Raw genomic sequence first — 20,930 nt, 5'->3', positions numbered from 1 at the left:
CCGTTCTAGATCCCATATGGACAACCAATTCCAAGAGAAATGGGTTGCGTAAGTCTTTTGGGCACGAGACGTTTTTGAAAGGTCATCCGATTATCTTATCGATAAAAATTTATGGAAGGATGGCGATCTGGCCTGCAGCAGCCAGTGGATCGAAGATAGTAGTACTACTGTGTAAAGTGAGACATGCGCCCACCCAGCTAATTCTTTAGTAGCGTCTCTATTTGAGATTGAAGTAGATCTAAAGATCTACTATGACGAATAGCGGTCAGGTATGCAGGAGTTCAACGGGCAAGCACACGAGATGTGCCCGTTGAAGCCTCCGTCGGTCGATGATGATCGCTTGTCAGACTTTTGACGTGGTGACCAAGTGGGGCAACTCGAGTGTGTCTGCCAGATGGTAATCCATACGACGGAGTACTATATAGCGGAGCGACAGATTATCCGTTTGTCTGTTTGTCTATCTTATCCGTGCCCGTGAGGAGCCGAAACCCTAACTCGGCCGACAGGCTTGAGAAACCGCCAGCCCAATCTCAAAATATGTTACCTTTTGATGGAGACTGTTTTACTATATAAAGGAAATTAATAGTTCTTTATAATATTACTCTATAATACTAAAATTCCTTTTAAAAGGCCTGGTCTTACTTTATTATTTTACGTTCTTGAATCTTCACGATGTATAAGACCCTTTTCTTTCCTATATATCTAAGCCAGTTGAGTTTAGGTTATAAGAAGTCAAGATGAATCCTTAATTCAAGGAATTTAAGCTTTACTAGAACCACAGATCATTTGTCTTGTTGAAAGAGATAAAGTCTGAAGGACAATAGATAAGAGAACTTGACGGCGGTTAAAACACTTCCCATTTATATCTATATACAATTACTTTCTGGCATTCAATCCCTGGCCTCCATATCACATCCTTCATTCACATCACATCATGCAATTCGGTACACTCGGCTGTCGAGCTTTGCTTTGTTCTGATATCATGCGGAGTCGGGCTTGATCGTGGGATGAGTCGGGATGGTCTTAGGCAGAGGCGGGAGCAAGTTCTTCGCGCTCTCACGAGCATACTGGGCCATAAGGGCGTCCATGATGACGAGGGCGGACATGGTTTCGACGATGGGAACAGCACGGGGCACGACGCAGGGGTCGTGACGGCCCTTGGCCTCGAGGGTGCCCTCTTCGAGACCGTAGGAGGCGGTTGTCTGGGCCTGGCCGATGGTGGCCGGGGGCTTGAAGGCGACGCGGAAGTAGATGGAGGCACCGTTGGAGATGCCGCCCTGGATACCGCCGGAGTTGTTGGTCTTGGTGGTCAGACGCTGCTTGGTGGTGGTTTCGGTGCCGGTGCGGGTTTCAACGTCCGAGACGACGAAGGGATCGTTGTGGATGGAGCCTGGCACTTCGCAGCCGCCGAAGCCCGAGCCGATTTCGAAGCCCTTTGTTGCGGGGATGCTGAGCATGGCGTGCGCAAGCTTGGCTTCAAGCTTGTCGAAACAGGGCTCGCCGAGTCCTACGGGCACGTTGCGGATCACGCACGTTACCGTACCGCCGATGCTGTCTTGGTTGTCGCGGAATTGCTCGATGACTTTGGTCATGCGGGCTGCAGCGTCTTGATTGGGACAGCGGGTTGGCACGAAGGAGTCGACAGTTTCGCGGCTGATGTTCTCGACGAGGTTCAGGAATTCGGGGTTGGTGGCGGGAGAGGGGTGCTCAGGGGTGGGAGGGAAGAGGTATTCATTGCCGACAGAGGAGACGAATGCGACGATCTCAACGCCGTGAGAGAGGCGCAGGTACTTCTCAGCAATGGCTCCGGCGGCGACACGGCCTAATCTTGTCAGTATTGCTTTCGTCTATCTTTCCCCAGGCGTGCGGCCCCGCTCTGTGCATGCACGGTGACTCACCGATTGTCTCACGAGCACTGCTGCGGCCACCGCCGCTGCTGGCCTTGACGCCATATTTCTCGAGGTAGGTGAAATCGGCATGGCTGGGGCGAGGGTACAAGTCCATTGTGCTGCCACCGTAGTCCTTGGGCCTCTGATCCTCGTTGCGGACCATCATGCCAATCGGGGTACCAAGGGTGACACCGAATTCCGTTCCCGACTGGATTTCCACGCGGTCCTTCTCATTTCTAGGGGTCGTCAAAGCACTCTGACCGGGACGTCTCCGGGTCATCTGAGGCTGGACATCGGCCTCAGTAAGCTCCATTCCTGGAGGGCAGCCATCAACGATGCAGCCGACGGAGCGGCAATGAGATTCACCGTAACTGGAAGAGGCGCAACATGTGAGCTTTTAGTTATCTAGGGCTGCAGGCTTTTTGCTGTGAACTCACGTGGTGACCTTGAAGTATTCACCCCAAGTTGACATGATGAACAGTCGATTTATTTGGTTTTCTTCTGGAATTCAAGAAATGTTGGCGGGGTAGCTCGATATGAGGGGTGTTTTCTTGCACAGCACCGAACAGGATGCGCAAAAGTGATGGCCGAAAGAATTGAGAGGGACGACTTAATTGAAAGTCAACCTAACGATACCCCGCGAGGATCTTCAACGAACAAGAGATCATAGGAAACCCACTCAATGATTCATTGCATGATGAAAATAAGGTGAGAAATATGGCATCTTTTTGCTTTCTCGATCCGGTTTAGCGTCCGGAGATCGGAGGCCCATCGGCCTGAGTCACCAACACTCCGGAACCAAAGTTCATTGGGCGGTGAGCAGACACGGCGTACGGGTCGGTACGACTTTATTTCCATACTCCATACAGTCAGTATGCTACTATCTTTAGTCCCTAATGCTCTTCCGTCTCAATGCACCCACTCCAACGAGGCTCATGCCTACTATCCTCTCTCAGAATACCAACATGGTCAACTACAGCGCTTCGTCCTGTCTTTGTGCGATATAATTCCTCTTTCTCCTCCGATCAATTCGCCCAGCTCGCCAGCCGCGAATCCTCCCAGCACCAGATCTATCAGTCCCTCTCAACGGACCCATACGTCAACTTATCAATTGAACATTTCCTGCTAGAAAATGCCCCACCAGACTCGAGCATCCTCTTCCTTTACATAAACCGGCCATGCGTTGTGATCGGACGAAACCAAAACCCGTGGCATGAGACCAACCTCCTCGCCCTTCAGAATGACCGCGAATCAAACACCCAAGGGAAGAATGACAACGGCGCACTCCTCGTGCGCCGAAGGTCAGGCGGAGGCGCTGTCTACCACGACGAAGGCAACCTGAACTACAGCGTGATCTCACCCCGGACAACATTCACCCGAAACAAACACGCAGAGATGGTCGTGCGGGCACTGCATCGCGTTGGAGCTACGAACACAAGTGTGAACGATCGGCACGACATAGTCATGTCAACTGGACAGCCACAGCCTCGAAAAATCTCCGGCTCGGCCTTCAAATTGACCAGACACCGCGCACTTCACCATGGAACATGTCTACTGGACACTCCGAATATCAACAAGCTGGGCTCGTTCCTGCGATCGCCAGCTCGGGACTATATCAAAGCGAAGGGTGTGGAGAGTGTTCGGTCTCCCGTGGCCAATGTCTCGTCTGTCTTTGTGGATGCTATGATGCCTTTCTCTATCGAGCGCGTCATGGCTAGTATTATTGAGGAATTCGCCCAGATGTATCAAGTGGATGCCGATGCTGTGCGTCGTGCGCAACGTGCCCATGTCCTTGAACCGGAGTTGTACGCGGGCGATACCTGGGTTGCGGGCGCAGTAGGGGAACCTCAGGGCTACGGAGAGCCTGAGATTAAAAAGGGTATTGATGAATTGACGGTATGAGTTAACAACCAAGGTTTACCTAGTACTTCCCCAAACTCATTGGCGCTGACCAACATCGTTTAAAATAGTCCTTGGAGTGGAAATACACCCAAACACCACAGTTCACATTCTCCACGTACCCCATTGAAGACGATCCACGTGAAAGGCCTTTCCTACCATCCACGTTGCCGCATGCGGTAAATGAATTCCCCCTGGTATGAATTCAAGATTTTGCTCGCTAACTAGTTCAGACACGTGTGTTCCTCCGCCTGAAACACGGTGCTATCATCGAGAGCCGTATTTCGACCTCTGGAGATGCATCTATAGCTTTCAAGCAGGCTGCACGCGTGCACGAGGCTTTAAACGGCCGTAAGCTCCACGAGATTACTCCGGCTCAGTGGCGTGAGATTTTGCTGGATCGACTTGGTGCTGATGTAGAGAACAAGACTTTGTTGGAACTTGCTAAGTTTATCGGGAATAAGCTCGGCTGGGACGCTGGCTCTTGATGCTCTGATGGTTGTTATATAGATGTATCATAAAAGACAATGTATATTATAGCTGTGCCTACGGGCCTATATGTACAACATGAATGATTTGTTTGTAGAAGGTTGCTGGGGTACCGTGCCTACAAGCCACAGTCCACAATAGTAAATCTCCGGTCACCTGCCACTTAGTAATTCAGCCTACACAAAACTAGAAGAATCAGGATGCAGCGGACAAGTTCAAAGATTACGAATCAACTGAAGGTATATTTCGTCCCACATATCTATCTAGATACCATTGACTTCATTGACCACCGCTCTCTATAACCCGTTTCAACCACTCCGGAATGGCAGGTAGCCGTTCCCATTTCTGCCGCCATGCATCCCCATCCCCATCCCCATGAGCAGGCAAAGCAAAGACAGCAGTCACGAACCAACGCTCAGATCCAGAGCGCAGATCAGCCCCCAAAGAGGGCAGCAGAGTACGGCCATACATGAGGTTCGAGTTAGGATCAGCGAGGACCACCCTCCCAGCCCGATCCACACCAGGCAGTAGCTCTACAATGCCCACGGCTCCAACAGAGGAAACCGTGAGCGCCTTCTGAGATTCCTGCAAAGTCCCCTCGGAGGGCCGGTCCGCTAAGGAGCCCAGAATCCGGCCATTATCGCTCCGACACCCGTAGATGGCGAAAGCGCCTTCAGATGTCATGAGGTCTCGTCCTGTGCGAACGCGGTGCGCGCGGATATGCCAGTTCTCGCTTTCTTCAAGCGGCGGTATCAGGTATGTTTCTACTTCCACGTCTGACCAGGGCTTCCAGGTGGAGGCTAGCACGGGGATATCATCGTGGTATTCGATGCGGGCGTTTATTGCCAGTCGCCGTGTTTGCCAGATGTCTCCCCCGTCATCGGAGAGGGCTAGCATACTGTCTGGGGCGTGCTGTTCCAGTTGGTAGGAGCCTGTCGGGACAGAGTATCCGAATGATGCGCTGTAGGCGAATTTGCCGTACTTTGCCTGGGTTGCCTTTAAGGGGTAGTGACAGGCTTGTCCAGAGGAGAGCAGGAATGAATGTCCGCCACGGTGGACTACGATATGCTTGGGATACTGGAGCGCTGCAACAGGCGAGAGGGAGGCGATTGGGTATGGCTCCTCCTTGGCTGCCCAGAATGAATGTGTTTCTCCCAGTACCAGAGGGACAAATGAAAGACAACACCAATAGGGTGAGCCGGGAGAGTTATAGTTCTCTGTCAGGTACATGTTTGCGTATGAGTATCCGAGATTCAGCGTTCCGTCACTGTTGAACATGTCCTCTTGGGTTGCCCACCAGCGGAAATGTCTCAACAGAAGGCCCTTGACAACACCCCAGGTGAGTGGTGCCGGGGGCGCGACGTCTGCAAAAGCAAGGGCTCCCCAAAATCCAGCCATAGCGAATCGATATGTCATGGACCTTCCGAAGGGGATGGCAGCTCCTGTTAGAAAAGGGCGCACAGTCAGTCCTAATTGCGGGCTGGTTGAGTTCAGTGAGCAAACCAACCATCTGCATCAAAATAGTACACGAAATCAAGGGCAAATTGTCTCGCCCTTTCTCGATACCGTTCAGCCCGTAGCGGGTCGAAATCGGCCGCCAGTCTCGAATAAAGTAGTTGCAAGAACTGGATTGCAAACGAGCCGGAGTAGTAATCCATCTGATGGTGACTCTTTGGACCGTCATTGCTCCAGCCTCCACCAACATGGAAGGTGTCCAAATGGTCCATATCAGCTTCGATACGGGGGAGCGAATAAGGTGCGCCGTTTCTCCTCAAACCCAAGTTGGCAAAGACCCGGAACCACAACCTGAAGGCGTTCTGTGGTGAGTCTCCTGAGACCACTATATAACCATGCGTTGTGTGGGGTCATACCAGTTCGTATTGGGCATCTCACGCTCATTAATACTAGCCAACCAATTCGCAACATTGTGCTTCTGCTGGATCGTCAACGGATCCCAGAATACATGCGGAGCGACTGCCAACGCAAACCCAAGGGGACACATTTCCACCATGCGCTGGTCGAGATCCTCTATATCTCCCCAGTACTCTGGACTCTGGGGATCCGTCCCGTTGATGAGTCCCTGGTACCAACGCACTGCATCTGGGTACTGATATCCGCCTCCCAGTAGAGCAGCTAAACCCCACAGTGGACGTGCGAAGCCCTCAATCTGGGCACCACCTTCGTCGAAACGAGTCGTCGACGAACCAATCTTCACTCGACTGCATCCCGGTGTGAAGCGCGGAACGAGAGGATCCAGGAGTGCCCGGCATGCGTCTTGAAAGTCGCGGCGAGTTCGAAAAGGTGATCGGCTGAAGGCCTGAACGGGGGTCTTTCCGTTGGCATGTACTGACATTATGTGTTAGTGTTACGCTGCTGAATGGCGCTTGGTCCTATATGCCATACAAGCATATCATCGGCTGGTCTGATCTAGTTCCAACCAGGCGGTATATATTCAGCCTACTGAAACCGACGGCGGGTAAGATCGGGGTTCTTTCCGATATTGTCTCCATCGAGGTGATCATCCGCATGAGGATAGTTGAATATCGAAGCAAATCCGTTTCGGTCATTGGTGGATTAAAGTGGCCGGGAGTGATTTAGCCGGAAGTTACAGGATAATAAGAATCGAAACTTATCCGATTTAGTGTCTAGACCCTAATTGACTCGGGAATGCCGAATGATGAGAACATCATCAATCAAGAAGTATCAATGCATTTCATAATGGTACAGTTGGATGAGCGGAGAGATAACATTGGTTGCAGCTTATTGGCCGTGCCAGAAACAAAACCCTACTCTTCCTGCTCGCCATTGGGGGTTGCAGCTTCCAAAGGCGTTGACAGTCCCACCCGATCAACGGTTCGCGTGTAAGCAACTCCTCCATTTACGCGATCCTCATGAACAACAAGGTCCTTGCGGTTGGTATCGACGAGAAGGCGAATGAGGTCAGGGCGCATGTAATGTCCTCCCTGAAACAGTGTCAGCATAGCAGAAGCATTGGGGATCAGCGGGGGTCTTACGAAATCCGCCAGTGACTTGGAGAGATGGCACTCATCCAGGTCGATCTAGTGTTCTAGTTAGCATCTTCTACCCTGCGACTGAAGTGGTCAAATTGAAGCACTCACATCAACAATCAGCAGACCCTGGAAGTCCTTGTCGGGATGAGGAACAAGATTCTGTCCATCAGGGCCAAAGATACGGCCATGACCATTGTAGATGTGGGGATCCTCCAGCTCCTTTCCAGGCGGCGTGTTCAGCTTGATACCCTCGGCAGTGATGCTTTGCCAGGGTGCCAGTGTGAAGGTGCCCGTCTCAATAGCATAGGCTGGCGTAACGAGCTGCGCAGACTTCCATTAGACCTCAGAGCGAGCGAGATAGACAGGGATATCATGAATCAATCAGGTAGAGTATGACTTACGTCGGCATTGGCTTCAGCCACGTTGGTGAAGGGGTCAGGATACTTCAGCGTCTCCTTTCCAGGATACAGTGGCCAAGCAGCAACGTGAACCTGCTCACCAAGAGAGGCGGCATACGCCTTCATAAATGGGTTCATATTTTCCCAGCAGTTCAAGTGACCCACACGACCGATCTCGGTCTGGATAACAGACTCAGTGGTATCACCCGTGCCATCTCCAAAAACCAGACGCTCGACGTGGGTAGCGCGGATCTTGCGACGGTGATTGAGAATGTCACCGGTAGGAGAGATGAGGACTTGGGTGGTGTAGAGACTGGCCAGATCCAGTTCCGAATAGCCCAGAGAGACAAAGATCTTGTTGGCTCGGGCTGCCTCACGGATCCGACGCATCTCCTCAGAGTCCGAGGGCAGACTGTTCTCGCGATACTTCTTGAGCAGTGGCAGACTCTCCTGGTAGTTCACCTTCCAAGCCCAGTATGGGTAGCCCGGGATCCCTGTGACAGTGGTCAGATCATGATAAAGTTACGAGTATTACGACAATGGCATAATACATACAGAGCTCGGGGAAAGCAATGAACTTGCAACCAGCCTTTCCAGCTTCGTTGATCCAGTGAATAGTCCGTTTGACGGACTCCTCGAGGTCGAACCATCCTGGCTCAGCATTGACTGCTGCGGCCTTGTACTTCTTCAGAACTGGTGCCATTGTGTGATAAGAAGTATTGATTTCACGATACAAAAGAAGGGATGTAAGATACAGTGAGCTTTACCGTTGCTGCTGTGGAGGATGATAGATGAAGAACTTGAAGACAGTCAGAACTCTTCCCTTTTATATCTGCAACTGCTTACTGATATTCAATTCACAGACTTCATATCACGTCCTTCGCTTTGTATCATGCAATTCGGTACGCCCGGCTGTCGGGTTTTGCTTTGTCCACTATCTAGCATCTTTGAGGTATCCTACTGCTACTTCCCAGCCCTTCCGAAGATCTTACCACAGAGGAGCCTCATGACAATTTTCTTTCGGGATCTGCTCATGCAAGAGGGGAAGTTCCACAACACGCCCAGGCCTAGTCACTCTGTCAGCTACAGCCCATACATTCATTCGCAAGGGCAACTTACCTAACACAGTGGAAACCCTGTGCTCTGACTAATGTTTCACAATGCCCCTCAGGTCCAAATCCCGCTCCAACGCAGAGTGCAACATGGCCTGATTCGGGTCTTTTATACGGCGTATCACACATGATAATTTTTTTTGGGATACTACTACTATTCCCAGACAATCTTATGCTGGCAAAATCTTAGGTTAGACATCCGTCGGGACCGCGTCGATCACCGTTGTTCCGAAGCAGAGCCCGTGGGGAACCAAAGCCCTAACTCGGCCGACACGCTTGAGTAACCGCCTTATCGGGATTCTCTAGATTATCTGTCCCGGCCCCAATCTACACCTCATAGCCTGCTACTTTGTCCATATATGCTGCATCTAATTGAGGTATCTTCGACATGGGGACTTCGGCACAGCTAACCCGTATGAAAATGTCCCAGGTTTGTTGGCAGCACTGTGGACAAACCTCTAAGGGGAAGAACATGCATCAGCCACAGGAGTACATGACATTTGGTTGCAGCAGGCAATCTAGAAGCTCATACTGGATATAACAGTTATTTGACTCTACTGCTAGAACGTGCGTGGGATGATTAAAATGACTACATCGTTAGCGATCACTACTATGGACTAAGCTACTTGGGTGTTCAGAACATAGGAAGTTGACATATCACTGTCTATTCAATATATTTGGTGTCCTTGCGGATTCTAATTCGACGATTATTTGACAGCCGATGAGCAACACAGTAGATGTTATCTGTTGAGTAAGAGCATGAAGTATTGTTGGTTTACGTTGAGATGTCGAATACAATGTGGTGGTTAGTGATTTTCTCAACTCTTAAGATGAAGCGGCAATATAACGATTATGTTTACTTAATATTGGAATCTAGTCTTTCATGGTTCAATATAATATATATATATATATATTATTTATTTATTTATTACTGTTTTCGTAATTCTTAAATCCTGTACTGCATCCGTGGTAGGTCTATTTAAATTGTACTTGCTTAAATATCCTTTAAAATAAAAAATAAAAATCTATATAGATCTTCCATTAAACCGGCTTCAAGTTTCCCCCGACGTAAAGTAACTCCTTAATATGTTGAGCTATTAATCACGGTTTTGGAAATAAATCTTCCTCTAAATTAAACTAAACAGTAGCCGAATCCTATCTGCTAGACTGGATATACTATAGAAATACCTAAGCTTCGAATACTTCCATTATAACAGCACGGCCTTGACTACTATTATTCTTATCTACTCCGTACTTTTGACATATTTGATTCAAACCACCAATGCCAGTCTTGTTTTTTTCCCTTTTTTCCCTTTTCTCTTCAAATTCTGGCTAAATGATCAACAACGTCGCCGTTCCCCGCAAAGTTGATTTTGCTTTCCCCCGCAAACCTTCGCTCAGCTCCGTCGTCTTGGCTATCCATCATCCTTCACACCAACAAAGCCCCCCTATTCGTCCCGACAAATAGCATGAATGGGTGAGTCTATGTGACCTTCGCTTATTCGTGGTACTAACTAACCTTATCACTGCCCGTCTTCGTGTTGCATCCCACGTTTCTTGGGGAGACCCAACGATGGCCAGCTCAGGAATGCCGAGGGCTATTTAATATCATCCGTGCTTAGGTCTCAACGCCCAGACGGAGACAGGTGTCTTTCCCCTCCTTACCTCCATGGCTAGCTCCTTCTAACTGGTTCAAGGATCAGCGGTCATGGAAGGTAACCGTAACAGCGAGTCTTTCGACACCCTCTTGGGATTCGTGGAATCATTTGACCATCTTGGCCGTCTTGTTTTTCCGTGGTAGATGTCATCACCGTGTATTGGGGGAACAGGGTTATATGCATCGTGTGATAATAACAACGTACGAGCTTCAGCTCCTTCTTCCATATATTAGTTTGCTTTATTCCGGCGCTGATCTCTTCATGAATCTCCTATTTCATTGTCTTATATGAGCCAGGATCGCGATCATCGTTGTTTCAGGCCTTGAAACGACGTGTCGAGTCACTTTTCGGTGACCGATCTGTTATTTAAACAGCAAAGACCTCTGAGACTGACTTGATCCATTTTGACAAGATGTCAGTCATACTCAGAAGACTCGTCCACAATGAGGCGATGCGCGAGGACCCTAAAGAGATTTATGGATGGAGAGTGTACATGCTCGCCTGTTCGGTTAGTCTTTCTCAACCTTCCATGACAACAGAGACTGAACATCTACAGGCTTGCTGCGGCGGCATGCTGTTCGGAATGGAGACCGGTATCATAGGGGGTGTCCTTACGATGGACCCTTTCCAAGTGTATGTCGCTTTCTTATCTTTGAATATCTACTGCACACACCAACCATTGACCTCAAATATATAGAAAATACGGATTAAAGAACCTTGGAGATGTAGGAGAGGCCAATCTCTCCGCTAATATTGTATCCACACTACAGGCAGGGTGTTTCTTTGGCGCCCTCATCGCCTCCCAAATAGCAGACAAATGGGGTCGAAAGATAGGGTTAATATCCGCATCGCTAATTGCTATCGTTGGTGTTATCATGCAAGTTGCAGCAAACGGACACCTGGAAGCCATGTACATCGGACGGTGAGCATCACTCCTCATACTTGTGTTTTTGAACGCTTCGAGCTAACTGAGCCCAACTCAGTCTAATCAACGGTTTCGGCGTCGGCTTCGCCTCGATGATAAATCCTCTCTATGTCTCCGAAAACGCTCCTAGAGCTATCCGCGGTGGTCTAACAGGCCTCTACCAACTGTTCATCACAATGGGAATCATGCTCGCTTTCTGGATCAACTACGGCTCTACCCTTCACATCAAGGGCACGGCGCAATACATGGTTCCACTTGCCATGCAGGCCCTCCCCGCCCTTCTTCTGCTTGTGGGTATGCTCCTATGCAACGAATCCCCCCGCTGGCTCGCAAAGCAGGACCGCTGGGAAGACGCTCGGAAGACTCTCTCCCGCGTGCGCAACCTCCCCCCAACGCATCCGTACGTCGAGAACGAGTTCCAAGATATTGTCAACCAACTCGAGCAAGAGCGCCAACTCATCGGTGGCTCCGGTTTCTGGGACCTTATGAGAGAGATGTGGCTCATCCCAAGCAACCGCAAACGAGTCATGATCAGCATCTTCCTCATGGTCTGTCAGCAAATGACTGGCACGAACGCCATCAACTACTACGCACCACAGATCTTCAAGAATCTGGGCATCACCGGCAACACGACAGGCCTGTTCGCCACAGGAGTGTACGGAATCGTAAAGATGGTGGCATGTGCCGTCTTCCTAGTCTTCGTTGCCGATTCTCTAGGCCGTCGACGTTCTCTCCTCTGGACGTCTGTCGCCCAGGGTCTAGCCATGCTCTACATTGGGTTATACGTCCGTATCGCGCCCCCGGTGGAAGGCCAGCCCGTCATCCCCGCCGGCTATGTGGCTCTCGTCTGTATCTTCCTCTTTGCCGCAACCTTTCAGTTCGGCTGGGGTCCCGTCTGCTGGATCTATGTCTCTGAGATTCCGACTACCCGACTGAGAAGTTTGAACGTCGCCTTCGCTGCCGCGACGCAATGGCTGTTCAACTTTGTCGTTTCTCGAGCTGTTCCCAATATGCTGGTGACCGTTGGTGCTAATGGTTACGGGTCAGTTTTCCTTCCCATTCTGTATTCACATTTTCTCAGCTTCTCGTGTATATAAATACATTCTGGACTCCAACACCGGCTAACAAAAAATGTGAATAGGACATACATCATTTTCGCCTGTTTCTGTTTCTCGATGGGCGTCTGGGTTTGGTTCTTTATTCCCGATACAAAAGGTATACCTTGCAACTCCCTGGCGCATCATGTTTACGATGATTATATACGGGAACTGACTTTTTCTTTGATAGGCCTCTCGCTGGAGAAAATGGATGAGCTCTTCGGTGCCACGAGTAATGCTACTCATCTGAAGACTGAAGATATAGAGAGGAGTGCGTCCCAAGCGGAGGGTGACCACAAAACTGAGGTTGCTACAGAGACTAGGGTGGAAAGGGTGTAATATTGCCGACCTTCTTTCTTTCTCTTTCCCGGCCTTGCGATTTGCTTGGTGATCCGTTTTGAATATGGACATAGCTGCATAGGTCAATTGGATGTCTATTCATCAAATAATATTGGGCTTGGTAAAATTCTGTCCAGTGACAGCCTCGCTATATACATGATAGTCAAAATTCTAACACAGTAATGACAATGTGTGGAGTCAATATATTTGAGACCAGTTTCGTGGCTAAGTCGCTGCATGAGGCCAGGTTTTGTTTGCGGCATCGACGCCAAAACCGAGTCCTCGACCTGCTTGTTGTGATGCAGGCCAATTAGGTTCGAAGACAGGAACGTCTATGGTTCTCGAGCAGCCCAGGAGATACTGTGTCTAATCTCAGCACGCCTACTATCGGCGTGGTGCAATGAGGGCCGGTGGTATTCACACAAAAGCAACCGGCTGTCCTTAATCACACTAAAAATTCTCTTCATAATTGGCATCTTTGGGATGTCAAAAGACCCTTCGCTTTGCCAGAAGTGAAGCTTCTCTAAGCCACTGATTGCGAGCCTTGAGTTGTTGTCGTTTTTGCTTCTTGGAATAAAGCCACTTGTTTACCGCACCAAAAAAAGTTGGTGATCACTTTAGAGGATATCTAGAAGGAAGAGGATTTTCTTGAAGAAGTAAGGTTCCAAAGACTCATTGGAGTCTGTTCCTGTCATGGGCTTTTTCATCTCACAACTGAAATGGGCATGCCGGCGGCCCAATGCTCGCACAGGAGGAGATGGCCCTCCTTTACCACGCTAAGATTGCTGTTAGAATACCTGTTCTTTCATGCTATAATCTTGGAATGTATCTTACCATTTTTTCGCCCGTGTGGGCCAATCTTCTCGTGTGGGTGAATCCACACAGCTTTGTTCGCATCTTTTGGATGCCAAAACACCCTTCGCTTGGTGATGAGAGACGCTTCGTGTGACGATGTGACTGGGGTATCGTGAGTACACCAAGTACTCTCATAACTGAATCATGGGCGCTGGATCACGCAGCAATTTCGTGAGCCATCCAGCTGAAGGTTCATATCGAGGGCTGGTAGCATGAGACGGTTGTTATAGTGAGATGAAGGAAAGGTAGGGAGGGGCAAAAAGTCTGGAAATGTTGTCACTAGGTCATGGTGCCTGCCTATCTAGGCCTTCAGGCACCTACCCGTGACAGTTGTTGCTCCTTCTTAAGAAAGGTCGACCTTGTTCGGATTCAAGACTGCGGACCAGCATACCTGCCTAATCTTATCTACTTTCTTGTTAATACCAATGGCAAGGTAATTGTAGGGTTCATATTAAGCCGAGAGAGCTCCTTCTTATAATCAGTCACTCAGCGTTTGTCTACTCTATCGCGTGGCCTTCGAACTACATAAACGAATCGAAGGTTCCTTGAACCCCTCGGGAAGCTGAATGCTTCCAAGTTCAAGACGTCGAACCTATTCACGATACCGGCCAACCAAACAACCCACATTATAACAAGGAGTGATATAAGATACAATAGGCTTTGTTATTGTTCCTATGGAGAATAATGGATATAAAAAAAAACTTCAAAGACTGTCAAAACGCTTCCTATTTACCTATGTACAATCGCTTGCTAATATTCAATCCTTAACCTTCACATCACATCATGCAATTGAGTACGCCCGGCTGTCGGGCTTTACTTTGTCCTGATATTCCCACGCCCGGGGAAGCGCCGCAGCTTCTGAGTTTGACTCCGGGTCATTCGCCGAGAAGGTTCGTCGTCAAGGCTAAGACCGCCAATGCCAGGTCCAAGTTCGGACCGTTTTGGTGAAAAGAAGGCGTCGCTGCCGCTTCGTCCATAGCGAATATTCCGGATTGTAGCATTCGTGGCCGTAGTAGCTGTCGTCACCGTAGTTTCGGTGTCGGAGTCACGGTCTAGTGGGTCCGACACATCGGATTCGTCGCCCTTCAAGCTCTTCAAACTGAAACTATGATCCTGATAGCCGCCGTCATATGACGGGAAAGGGTGATGGCGCCGAGCCTCGGGCGTCTGAGCTGAAAAGCTAGACCCGGTCACAGTCGAGGAGAAGGAAAGCGGCGGCACAGATGGCTGCCTGGTAAACGGCTGAAGTTCTTGACCGCTGCTATTCTCGAGCCTAGGAGACGTGCTGGGGAGGCCGGCAGGTGGTGGATGGTTTTGGTTCGCTTGCGGCACTTGCCCACTGCTGATGGCCGACGAGAAACGATAGAGAGAGAGTAATCCCAAAGCCTCTTGAACCGTCATGAATATCAAAAGGAGCTTTCCGTATCTGTCGAAATAGTGTCGTTCGGAAGAAACCTGCGGTAGATTTCCTCCAAGATGAACTGCTGCCACGAGTTCTGCAAAATAAACAAGAATTTCCATGCCGTTCCACTGAGCGAGAGGTTGTTTCAGGGCTTCCAGTAACGCGAATCCGGCAATAAGGCTCGCACTACCCAAGGAAGCTACTTCAATAAAATCTCCGGGTAGAGAGATATGGCCATATTGTGATACGAGCCAAGCAGCGATAGAGGACAGAAGCAATCCCAGTCGGAGATACTGGAAGATAAAATAACTATGCAAGTCGACAGATTGGTGGGGACCAGCATTTGTCGTCTGCTGTTGCGATTGCCATGCGCCGTGATCCTCATCCTCAGGCGATTTGATGGTGAAAGCTTTATCAAACAGACTCTCTAGCCCGGTCGAGGCAGCATGATCACTCATGGGGAAGAACTTCGGAGGTGCAAATGTAGTGTCGAAGGGGCCATTGTTCCGCGCCCAGGGGCTCGAGGATTGGGCTGGAGTATGGTGGAACGGATTGCGCTCAACAACCTGCTGGATGGGTTTCTGGCGCTGAGCAGTCTGGTTGCGCAGGTTCCATGAGGGAGGTTTAGGAGCGGCGGGTAGAGATCCGTAGAATGGTAAAGGTCCATCGAGAACAGATTTCTGCTCTCTCTGGTGCACGCTCACAGTAGGTGTAACATTATGCTGTACAGAAGGTGTCCAATCCATGTCGTCTCCTTCAGGGGGAGGGGTAGGAAAAGTTGGCTCCTCGGGAACAGGCCGAGGAGTCGCTAGCTTTTCGAGAGGAAAGCGTGGTGTGCCCTGTTGCAGCCTTTCGCTCGGGCTTGTGAGAAGCTGTTTGCTTCCAGTGGTATGAACGGGAGACTCGCCACGTCTACGAGCCGGGGTTGCTGCCGGAGTATTGTCGGTCCAATTTACCAAAGGGCGAGTGTCATACTGCGCAATGCGCCGAGAGAATAGAACAGACTAGACTATTGTGAGTTTGATGCCGTTCAATATCCATGGTTAGCAAGTGAGTGAGACATACCAAAGCAATGAAAATGAACATAAACGTATGCAAGGTCGGTGGAAGATGCGATTGTAAACCACTTGACAAGGGGTCTCTAAGCAAAGCCCAAAAGACACATCGCACCACCATGACAATAAGTTGGACTTGGTAGTATTCTCCCAGACCGACGAAGCGGCCAGCTCTCCCTTCAACCTTGAAGCGCAGTTTCGGGTTATACCAGGCAGAAAGTATGCCTGCTACTAGAGACAGGCCAGCATAAGGTGCCAGGTCAACGAAGCAATAACTTGGCATGCGGCGTGTCTCTAATGTTTGCTGAACACACGTTACGATGGATGCTGGTGTAAGGAGATCATCTGGGTCCCGTAGAAATTCATCAGTAGCTAAAGCACCCACTAGATTCCAGGAGAGTTGGCCAACAACACTAGCCCAGTAAGTGATGGCGCCAGCATAAAGTAACAAGCTCCTCCAATTCCATTTTCGTGCATGCCTTGCTGCTCTTCCCGCTTTGCTGCGATCCATCATACGTCTCAGGTGGTCTGATTTTGCCTCGTATCCTGCCTGGCGGATGCGGTCCTTCACCCTGGGCTCACATTTGGCACATACTTGCGGATACCGTTCTTCAAGGTTCTTACGGAACTTCGGATATTCTTGTTCGTATGCGCCGTAGTTTGGATCGTCTGTTGGTGGGAAATATGCGGCGAGAGCACTTGTGAAAAGATGCTGATTTCGGATACATTGCGCGCAGAATAGACCGGATCCCGTAATATCAGTCGACTCGAAAGGGGTACTTGATACATCGGATCCGTAGGAATTAGGATTTGTATCTGCTGCTGGGGGGTCCGCGATTTGTCCTTTCTATCATAGTTGCCGAGATGATTAGCACGTCTTTCAGAAACACGAAAAAGAAAAGAAAAAAGAAAAAGACCTACTTCATCCAGGTAATTTATTGCCTCACAAGCGTTACAGCGCCATTTACGGATAGGACCTTTTTCAGTCTGTGCAGACCGTCTCCCGCAATAGAAGCAAGTTATCCGCTTTGCGAAGAGAGGTGCCATCTCATGTCCGAAATGTTGACATTGATAGCGGGAAGGTTGTTGATGGAGCAACAACCTCCCATCTAAGGATGGGCAGGAGTTAAGACAAAATAATCGCCGAGTCGCACGGACCACGTGCCCGATCATCACCCATCGGTCGAGGGACAAACAATTAAAGATTTCTACACAAGTGCCGACTTTTGGTTCATTTGTTGGTACATGGCGTTACTAGCCTGGTCTTGATTGTTAAACAATAGAGAGCGCTAACAATAACGTTATTCAATTGGCTGTGCTATACCACTGCAGAAGATTATTCTAACTTATCTGTCAACAAATGTTACTGATGACGCTTGCAGCTGCAAACTAACATACGTTGGGGTTCTTTGATCGCATTCCGGGGTCCATTGATAGCTTTCGACCTCTGAGATGATGTTCCTGACTCAGTCGCCCCTGAGAAGCCTCCTTTGGCTTTTCACCATAGGATGTGTGGTTGGTGTATCAGCATTCATTGTAAGCTCCTGGTGTTGACATACATCTACTCGTCTCTCTCTATTCGTGACTAATCATCATAACTACGCTTACAGATCTTCATCTATGCCCTACACACATCACAAAATACTAATGTTCCTAAATGGCGCTCGAAAAACACCCCCACCCATCTTCTCGTCGTCTTAGGCAGCGGCGGGCATACAGCCGAAATGTTCTCCATGTTACGACGGATAAAGCTCGATCCGTCCCAGTATACATATCGCACGTACGTTGTGAGCTCGGGGGATAACTTCAGCGCCACGAAGGCAGTAGAGTTCGAGACCCGATATGTCAATTCCGTCCAGAAAGCAACTGCGGCCGACCGTAGCCCAGCAGAATCCTACACTATTGTGACAGTGCCGCGCGCACGTCGCGTACATCAGTCATTTCTGACGGCACCTTTTTCAACCCTCAGATCTTTCTGGGCATGTCTTCTTGTCTTGCGTGGACAATATGCTGACCAAAGGCGGCCTCCTTCAATGAGCTCGGCGTATCCGGATGTGATTCTTACGAATGGACCTGCTACGGCGGTTTGCGTTATACTAGCTGCCAGGCTCCTCCGTCTCTATAATTTTATCAGAGGCTTCGTTCCGTTCAAAAAGGCCTTGGGAGGTGAGAACTTGGCACCGACTGATCACCAACTCCGTACGATTTTCATAGAATCATGGGCCCGTGTGACAACTTTGAGTCTGTCGGGTAAGATACTGTTACCTTTTGCTGACCGTTTCCTCGTTCAATGGCCTGGACTAGAAGGGATGAGAGCGTGGAAGGGCATGAGGAAGACGGAATACGTGGGCATGCTTGTGGATTGAATATGGTCCAGGTTATCCCGATGTCAACATTGATATTTTTTGAGTGTATTTTTATGTACTGTACAGCACGAAAGCCATTTGTGAATGAAGCTTTAGAAGACTGGTCTGCTCCTGTATCACTGACACGTAACCAAGAGTCCAATGGCGAGGCGATCGCTTTCTTCGTCCTTTCGATATTGTGACGGACTAATTAGATTCAGAATTCAGACACAGCCATAAGAATGTCTAGTCATTAGTAAACGGTCCCCCTCCAATTCAGCTATAGAAAGTTTTTAAGATCAAGTTTTCTACGGGGGTTAGGGATATGCCACAATAACGAACTTAAGCAGGGCTGGCATTAACAATTATACTGGTATCTTAAAGTCAGTTATACAAGACAGTTGTACAGTCAGAACAGCACTTTTCCTTCCAACTTGTGTCTTCATTGCAAAGGGTTGTAAAATGGGGTATAGTCCGAGCCGTTCGATGAAAATGTTCGATCACCAACCATCCGCGCCTTGAGAGCGGCGCGAAGGGCGTCCGTATTCTGTTCGCCCTCAACTTTCATTTGGTTGATGCGGAGAAGTTTACCATCTTGTGTAAACACGTAGACGCATTTTCCTTGTCGAGAATCAATGGGATGAGCGCCGTCCACAAAGGGTAAGCCTGGGACCACAGCATACGCTTCGCTCCCTTTCATCGGTTCAACTTCCTCCATCTCGGTGAAAATCACCCGTCGATATTGGAAGGAAGAAGGGTTAGCTGCAGCATCATTGATTACTAAAGCCTTGCTCCATAAAGGCCCCAATACACGAATCCGCCTGCTGATATCTAACCAGGTCCAATTTGTCCAGTCGATATGGCGGTCATCAGGCTTGATCTTAGCTGCATGTATCAGGGATTCATGTTCGTCTGGCGAACGCCAGCCGGCATCCCGTACTGGAGGAACAAACAGGCCTTTTCGGATACCGTCGACAAGAATCTCAGCTCCCTTAGGAGCAACAAGGTTTAAGAGCTCTGGTACGGTACATGACTCGGGCCTTGGGATCTCAAATCCAGGTGGCGGGGTCTGCTGTAAAATGACGCCGTGGTCGAAATGCTTGAAATCTAAGGTCTGCAAAGTGACCCCAGTCCTAGTTCTACCAGCCAAAAGAGTGTGATGGAGCGGAGCGGGACCACGGAAGCTGTTGTTTACCAATTAATCACCTGTGTGACACTCTCGATCGTTTACTTATACTCACTCGGGAAGCAAAGAAGGGTGAACATTTAGCCCCCCATACTTAGCGCCATGGAGAATTCGTGGAGGCACAAACAGACCGAAGGATACAGCTACTATAAGGTTGATGGGTCCCCCAGGTAGTACAGGTGGCTAACAGAGTCAGTAACACTTCAGGGCCCCGAGATTTTCTTTATAATACCGTCCATCCTGTGAATGTATCTATCTCATGAACCGGGAGCGAAAGGTCTGTTGCCGCAGCTTTGATGGGGACTATCAAAAGAAACGTAAGTCTAGTCCGGTATCTTTTCAACTTGTGAAATTAGATACCCTCGCGTATTTTTTTCAGGCCTCTTCCAACCCTTTTACCCGGTCTGCAAACGACATCAATGGAGGATATCCGATCTGGTCGATCCAGATGTTCCTTGTGGAGAGCATTCAAGGAAGCTATGCTGAACTCATCGGAGCCGCAAAAGAGTATTCGGAGGGGTTCGTAGGATCTTGTCGCAAAGAATCGATGTGCGAAATATCGGCTAGTTCCAGCACGTCTGTATATACAGAGCGCCCCGGGGCCCCGCGGAAGAAACATGGCGTGGGAGCTGCCAAAACATAGCTATCTTCGCCGGCTAACACTGAAGCTCCGGAAAGCTCCCCGAACACTCGAAACACTAGCACGTGATGTCACCGCATTCACGTCTCAAGTCAATCAGCAATATACTCCCCCACCTTTGACTATTGCACCAGCTGCCTGCGAGTTACGGTTCACGATATAATGATGCGATGTCAGGGAGCGATCTTGCTTCGGTAGTGCCGGCACAGCTGGCATATCTCACTATATACAATCCCCTCCTTGGACCGACCGACGAAACAATACAGGATCAAGTCGTCTTTTACACTTCCAGATCGGATCGTCTGCAACGGAGCAGAAGTTCTACGGCTGAAAATGAAAACAAAGAACCAAATGATGGATGGAATGTGAGACTGCGCCAGATAGGACTGGCGCAGGGCATGGTGAGCTTCGCCAGGTGGGGACCGCTGCTTCGACACCCAACAGAACTATACTGAATAATTGGTATAGGAACTTTTCAAAAGGAGAGGCAGTCGACTATGTGGAGACGGACAAGTCGCTTATTGTGCTACATGAACTCGAAAGGAATTGGTGGATCTTAGCTGTAAGCATGGCCTTAAAGAAAATGCCATGATGTTGAATGCTGAGATCGCTGTAGTCAATTGACCTGAC

The 20,930-nt window shown here is 49.4% G+C and overlaps 7 protein-coding genes across 7 annotated transcripts; 3 read left to right on the top strand and 4 right to left on the bottom strand.

Annotated features, from left to right (window-relative positions):
• Positions 1–980: 980 nt before the first annotated feature.
• On the bottom strand, positions 981–2,361 carry BDV37DRAFT_285747 (bifunctional chorismate synthase/riboflavin reductase [NAD(P)H] ARO2; the record flags this gene model as incomplete). Its single annotated transcript, XM_032087788.1, has 3 exons — positions 981–1,822; positions 1,899–2,260; positions 2,327–2,361. 3 exons carry the CDS (start codon positions 2,359–2,361, stop codon positions 981–983), a joined length of 1,239 nt encoding a protein of 412 aa, XP_031938635.1.
• Positions 2,362–2,801: 440 nt separating this feature from the next.
• Positions 2,802–4,276, top strand: BDV37DRAFT_273712 (putative lipoate--protein ligase; the record flags this gene model as incomplete). Its single annotated transcript, XM_032085110.1, has 3 exons — positions 2,802–3,785; positions 3,860–3,967; positions 4,022–4,276. 3 exons carry the CDS (start codon positions 2,802–2,804, stop codon positions 4,274–4,276), a joined length of 1,347 nt encoding a protein of 448 aa, XP_031938634.1.
• A 280-nt stretch (positions 4,277–4,556) lies between these two features.
• Positions 4,557–8,389, bottom strand: BDV37DRAFT_273711 (glycoside hydrolase family 154 protein; the record flags this gene model as incomplete). The annotated part of the gene is made up of 5 exons (XM_032085109.1): positions 4,557–5,719; positions 5,785–6,083; positions 6,149–6,586; positions 8,242–8,283; positions 8,334–8,389. 5 exons carry the CDS (start codon positions 8,387–8,389, stop codon positions 4,557–4,559), a joined length of 1,998 nt encoding a protein of 665 aa, XP_031938633.1.
• Positions 8,390–10,804: 2,415 nt separating this feature from the next.
• On the top strand, positions 10,805–12,817 carry BDV37DRAFT_296278 (sugar porter family MFS transporter; the record flags this gene model as incomplete). Its single annotated transcript, XM_032090080.1, has 6 exons — positions 10,805–10,964; positions 11,013–11,089; positions 11,154–11,378; positions 11,440–12,423; positions 12,523–12,596; positions 12,669–12,817. The coding sequence occupies exons 1-6, from the start codon at positions 10,869–10,871 to the stop codon at positions 12,815–12,817; spliced, it is 1,605 nt and encodes a 534-aa protein (XP_031938632.1). The 5' UTR covers positions 10,805–10,868.
• A 1,467-nt stretch (positions 12,818–14,284) lies between these two features.
• On the bottom strand, positions 14,285–17,203 carry BDV37DRAFT_255208 (uncharacterized protein). The gene is made up of 3 exons (XM_032082704.1): positions 17,051–17,203; positions 16,140–16,976; positions 14,285–16,078 (listed from the first exon to the last, which is right to left on the bottom strand). Exons 1-3 carry the CDS (start codon positions 17,174–17,176, stop codon positions 14,486–14,488), a joined length of 2,556 nt encoding a protein of 851 aa, XP_031938631.1. The 5' UTR covers positions 17,177–17,203; the 3' UTR covers positions 14,285–14,485.
• A 166-nt stretch (positions 17,204–17,369) lies between these two features.
• BDV37DRAFT_296273 (glycosyltransferase family protein) lies at positions 17,370–18,586 on the top strand. Its single transcript, XM_032090079.1, has 2 exons — positions 17,370–17,665; positions 17,740–18,586. The coding sequence occupies exons 1-2, from the start codon at positions 17,582–17,584 to the stop codon at positions 18,493–18,495; spliced, it is 840 nt and encodes a 279-aa protein (XP_031938630.1). The 5' UTR covers positions 17,370–17,581; the 3' UTR covers positions 18,496–18,586.
• Positions 18,587–18,910: 324 nt separating this feature from the next.
• On the bottom strand, positions 18,911–20,293 carry BDV37DRAFT_255206 (methionyl-tRNA formyltransferase). The gene is made up of 4 exons (XM_032082703.1): positions 20,021–20,293; positions 19,893–19,963; positions 19,716–19,843; positions 18,911–19,658 (listed from the first exon to the last, which is right to left on the bottom strand). Exons 1-4 carry the CDS (start codon positions 20,277–20,279, stop codon positions 18,917–18,919), a joined length of 1,200 nt encoding a protein of 399 aa, XP_031938629.1. The 5' UTR covers positions 20,280–20,293; the 3' UTR covers positions 18,911–18,916.
• Positions 20,294–20,930: the final 637 nt, after the last annotated feature.

Source organism: Aspergillus pseudonomiae (genome assembly GCF_009193645.1).
Source record: "Aspergillus pseudonomiae strain CBS 119388 unplaced genomic scaffold BDV37scaffold_65, whole genome shotgun sequence".
NCBI lineage: Eukaryota > Fungi > Ascomycota > Eurotiomycetes > Eurotiales > Aspergillaceae > Aspergillus > Aspergillus pseudonomiae.
This window is presented reverse-complemented; position numbering and strand designations above follow the sequence as displayed.

What these genes read in the sequence shown, in the direction of transcription:
- BDV37DRAFT_255206 (XM_032082703.1), bottom strand. Translation starts at nt 20,279, where the DNA reads ATGTTTCTTCCGCGGGGCCCCGGGGCGCTCTGTATATACAGACGTGCT. An exon ending in CCTGAAAAAAATACGCGAGG is followed by an intron (nt 19,964 to 20,020) that starts GTATCTAATTTC and finishes TTCTTTTGATAG; the next exon opens with TCCCCATCAAAGCTGCGGCA. An exon ending in CACCCTTCTTTGCTTCCCGA is followed by an intron (nt 19,659 to 19,715) that starts GTGAGTATAAGT and finishes GGTAAACAACAG; the next exon opens with CTTCCGTGGTCCCGCTCCGC.
- BDV37DRAFT_255208 (XM_032082704.1), bottom strand. Translation starts at nt 17,176, where the DNA reads ATGGCACCTCTCTTCGCAAAGCGGATAACTTGCTTCTATTGCGGGAGA. An exon ending in CAATAAATTACCTGGATGAA is followed by an intron (nt 16,977 to 17,050) that starts GTAGGTCTTTTT and finishes CAACTATGATAG; the next exon opens with AAAGGACAAATCGCGGACCC. An exon ending in TGTTCATTTTCATTGCTTTG is followed by an intron (nt 16,079 to 16,139) that starts GTATGTCTCACT and finishes ACAATAGTCTAG; the next exon opens with TCTGTTCTATTCTCTCGGCG.
- BDV37DRAFT_296273 (XM_032090079.1), top strand. Translation starts at nt 17,582, where the DNA reads ATGATGTTCCTGACTCAGTCGCCCCTGAGAAGCCTCCTTTGGCTTTTC. An exon ending in TTGGTGTATCAGCATTCATT is followed by an intron (nt 17,666 to 17,739) that starts GTAAGCTCCTGG and finishes CTACGCTTACAG; the next exon opens with ATCTTCATCTATGCCCTACA.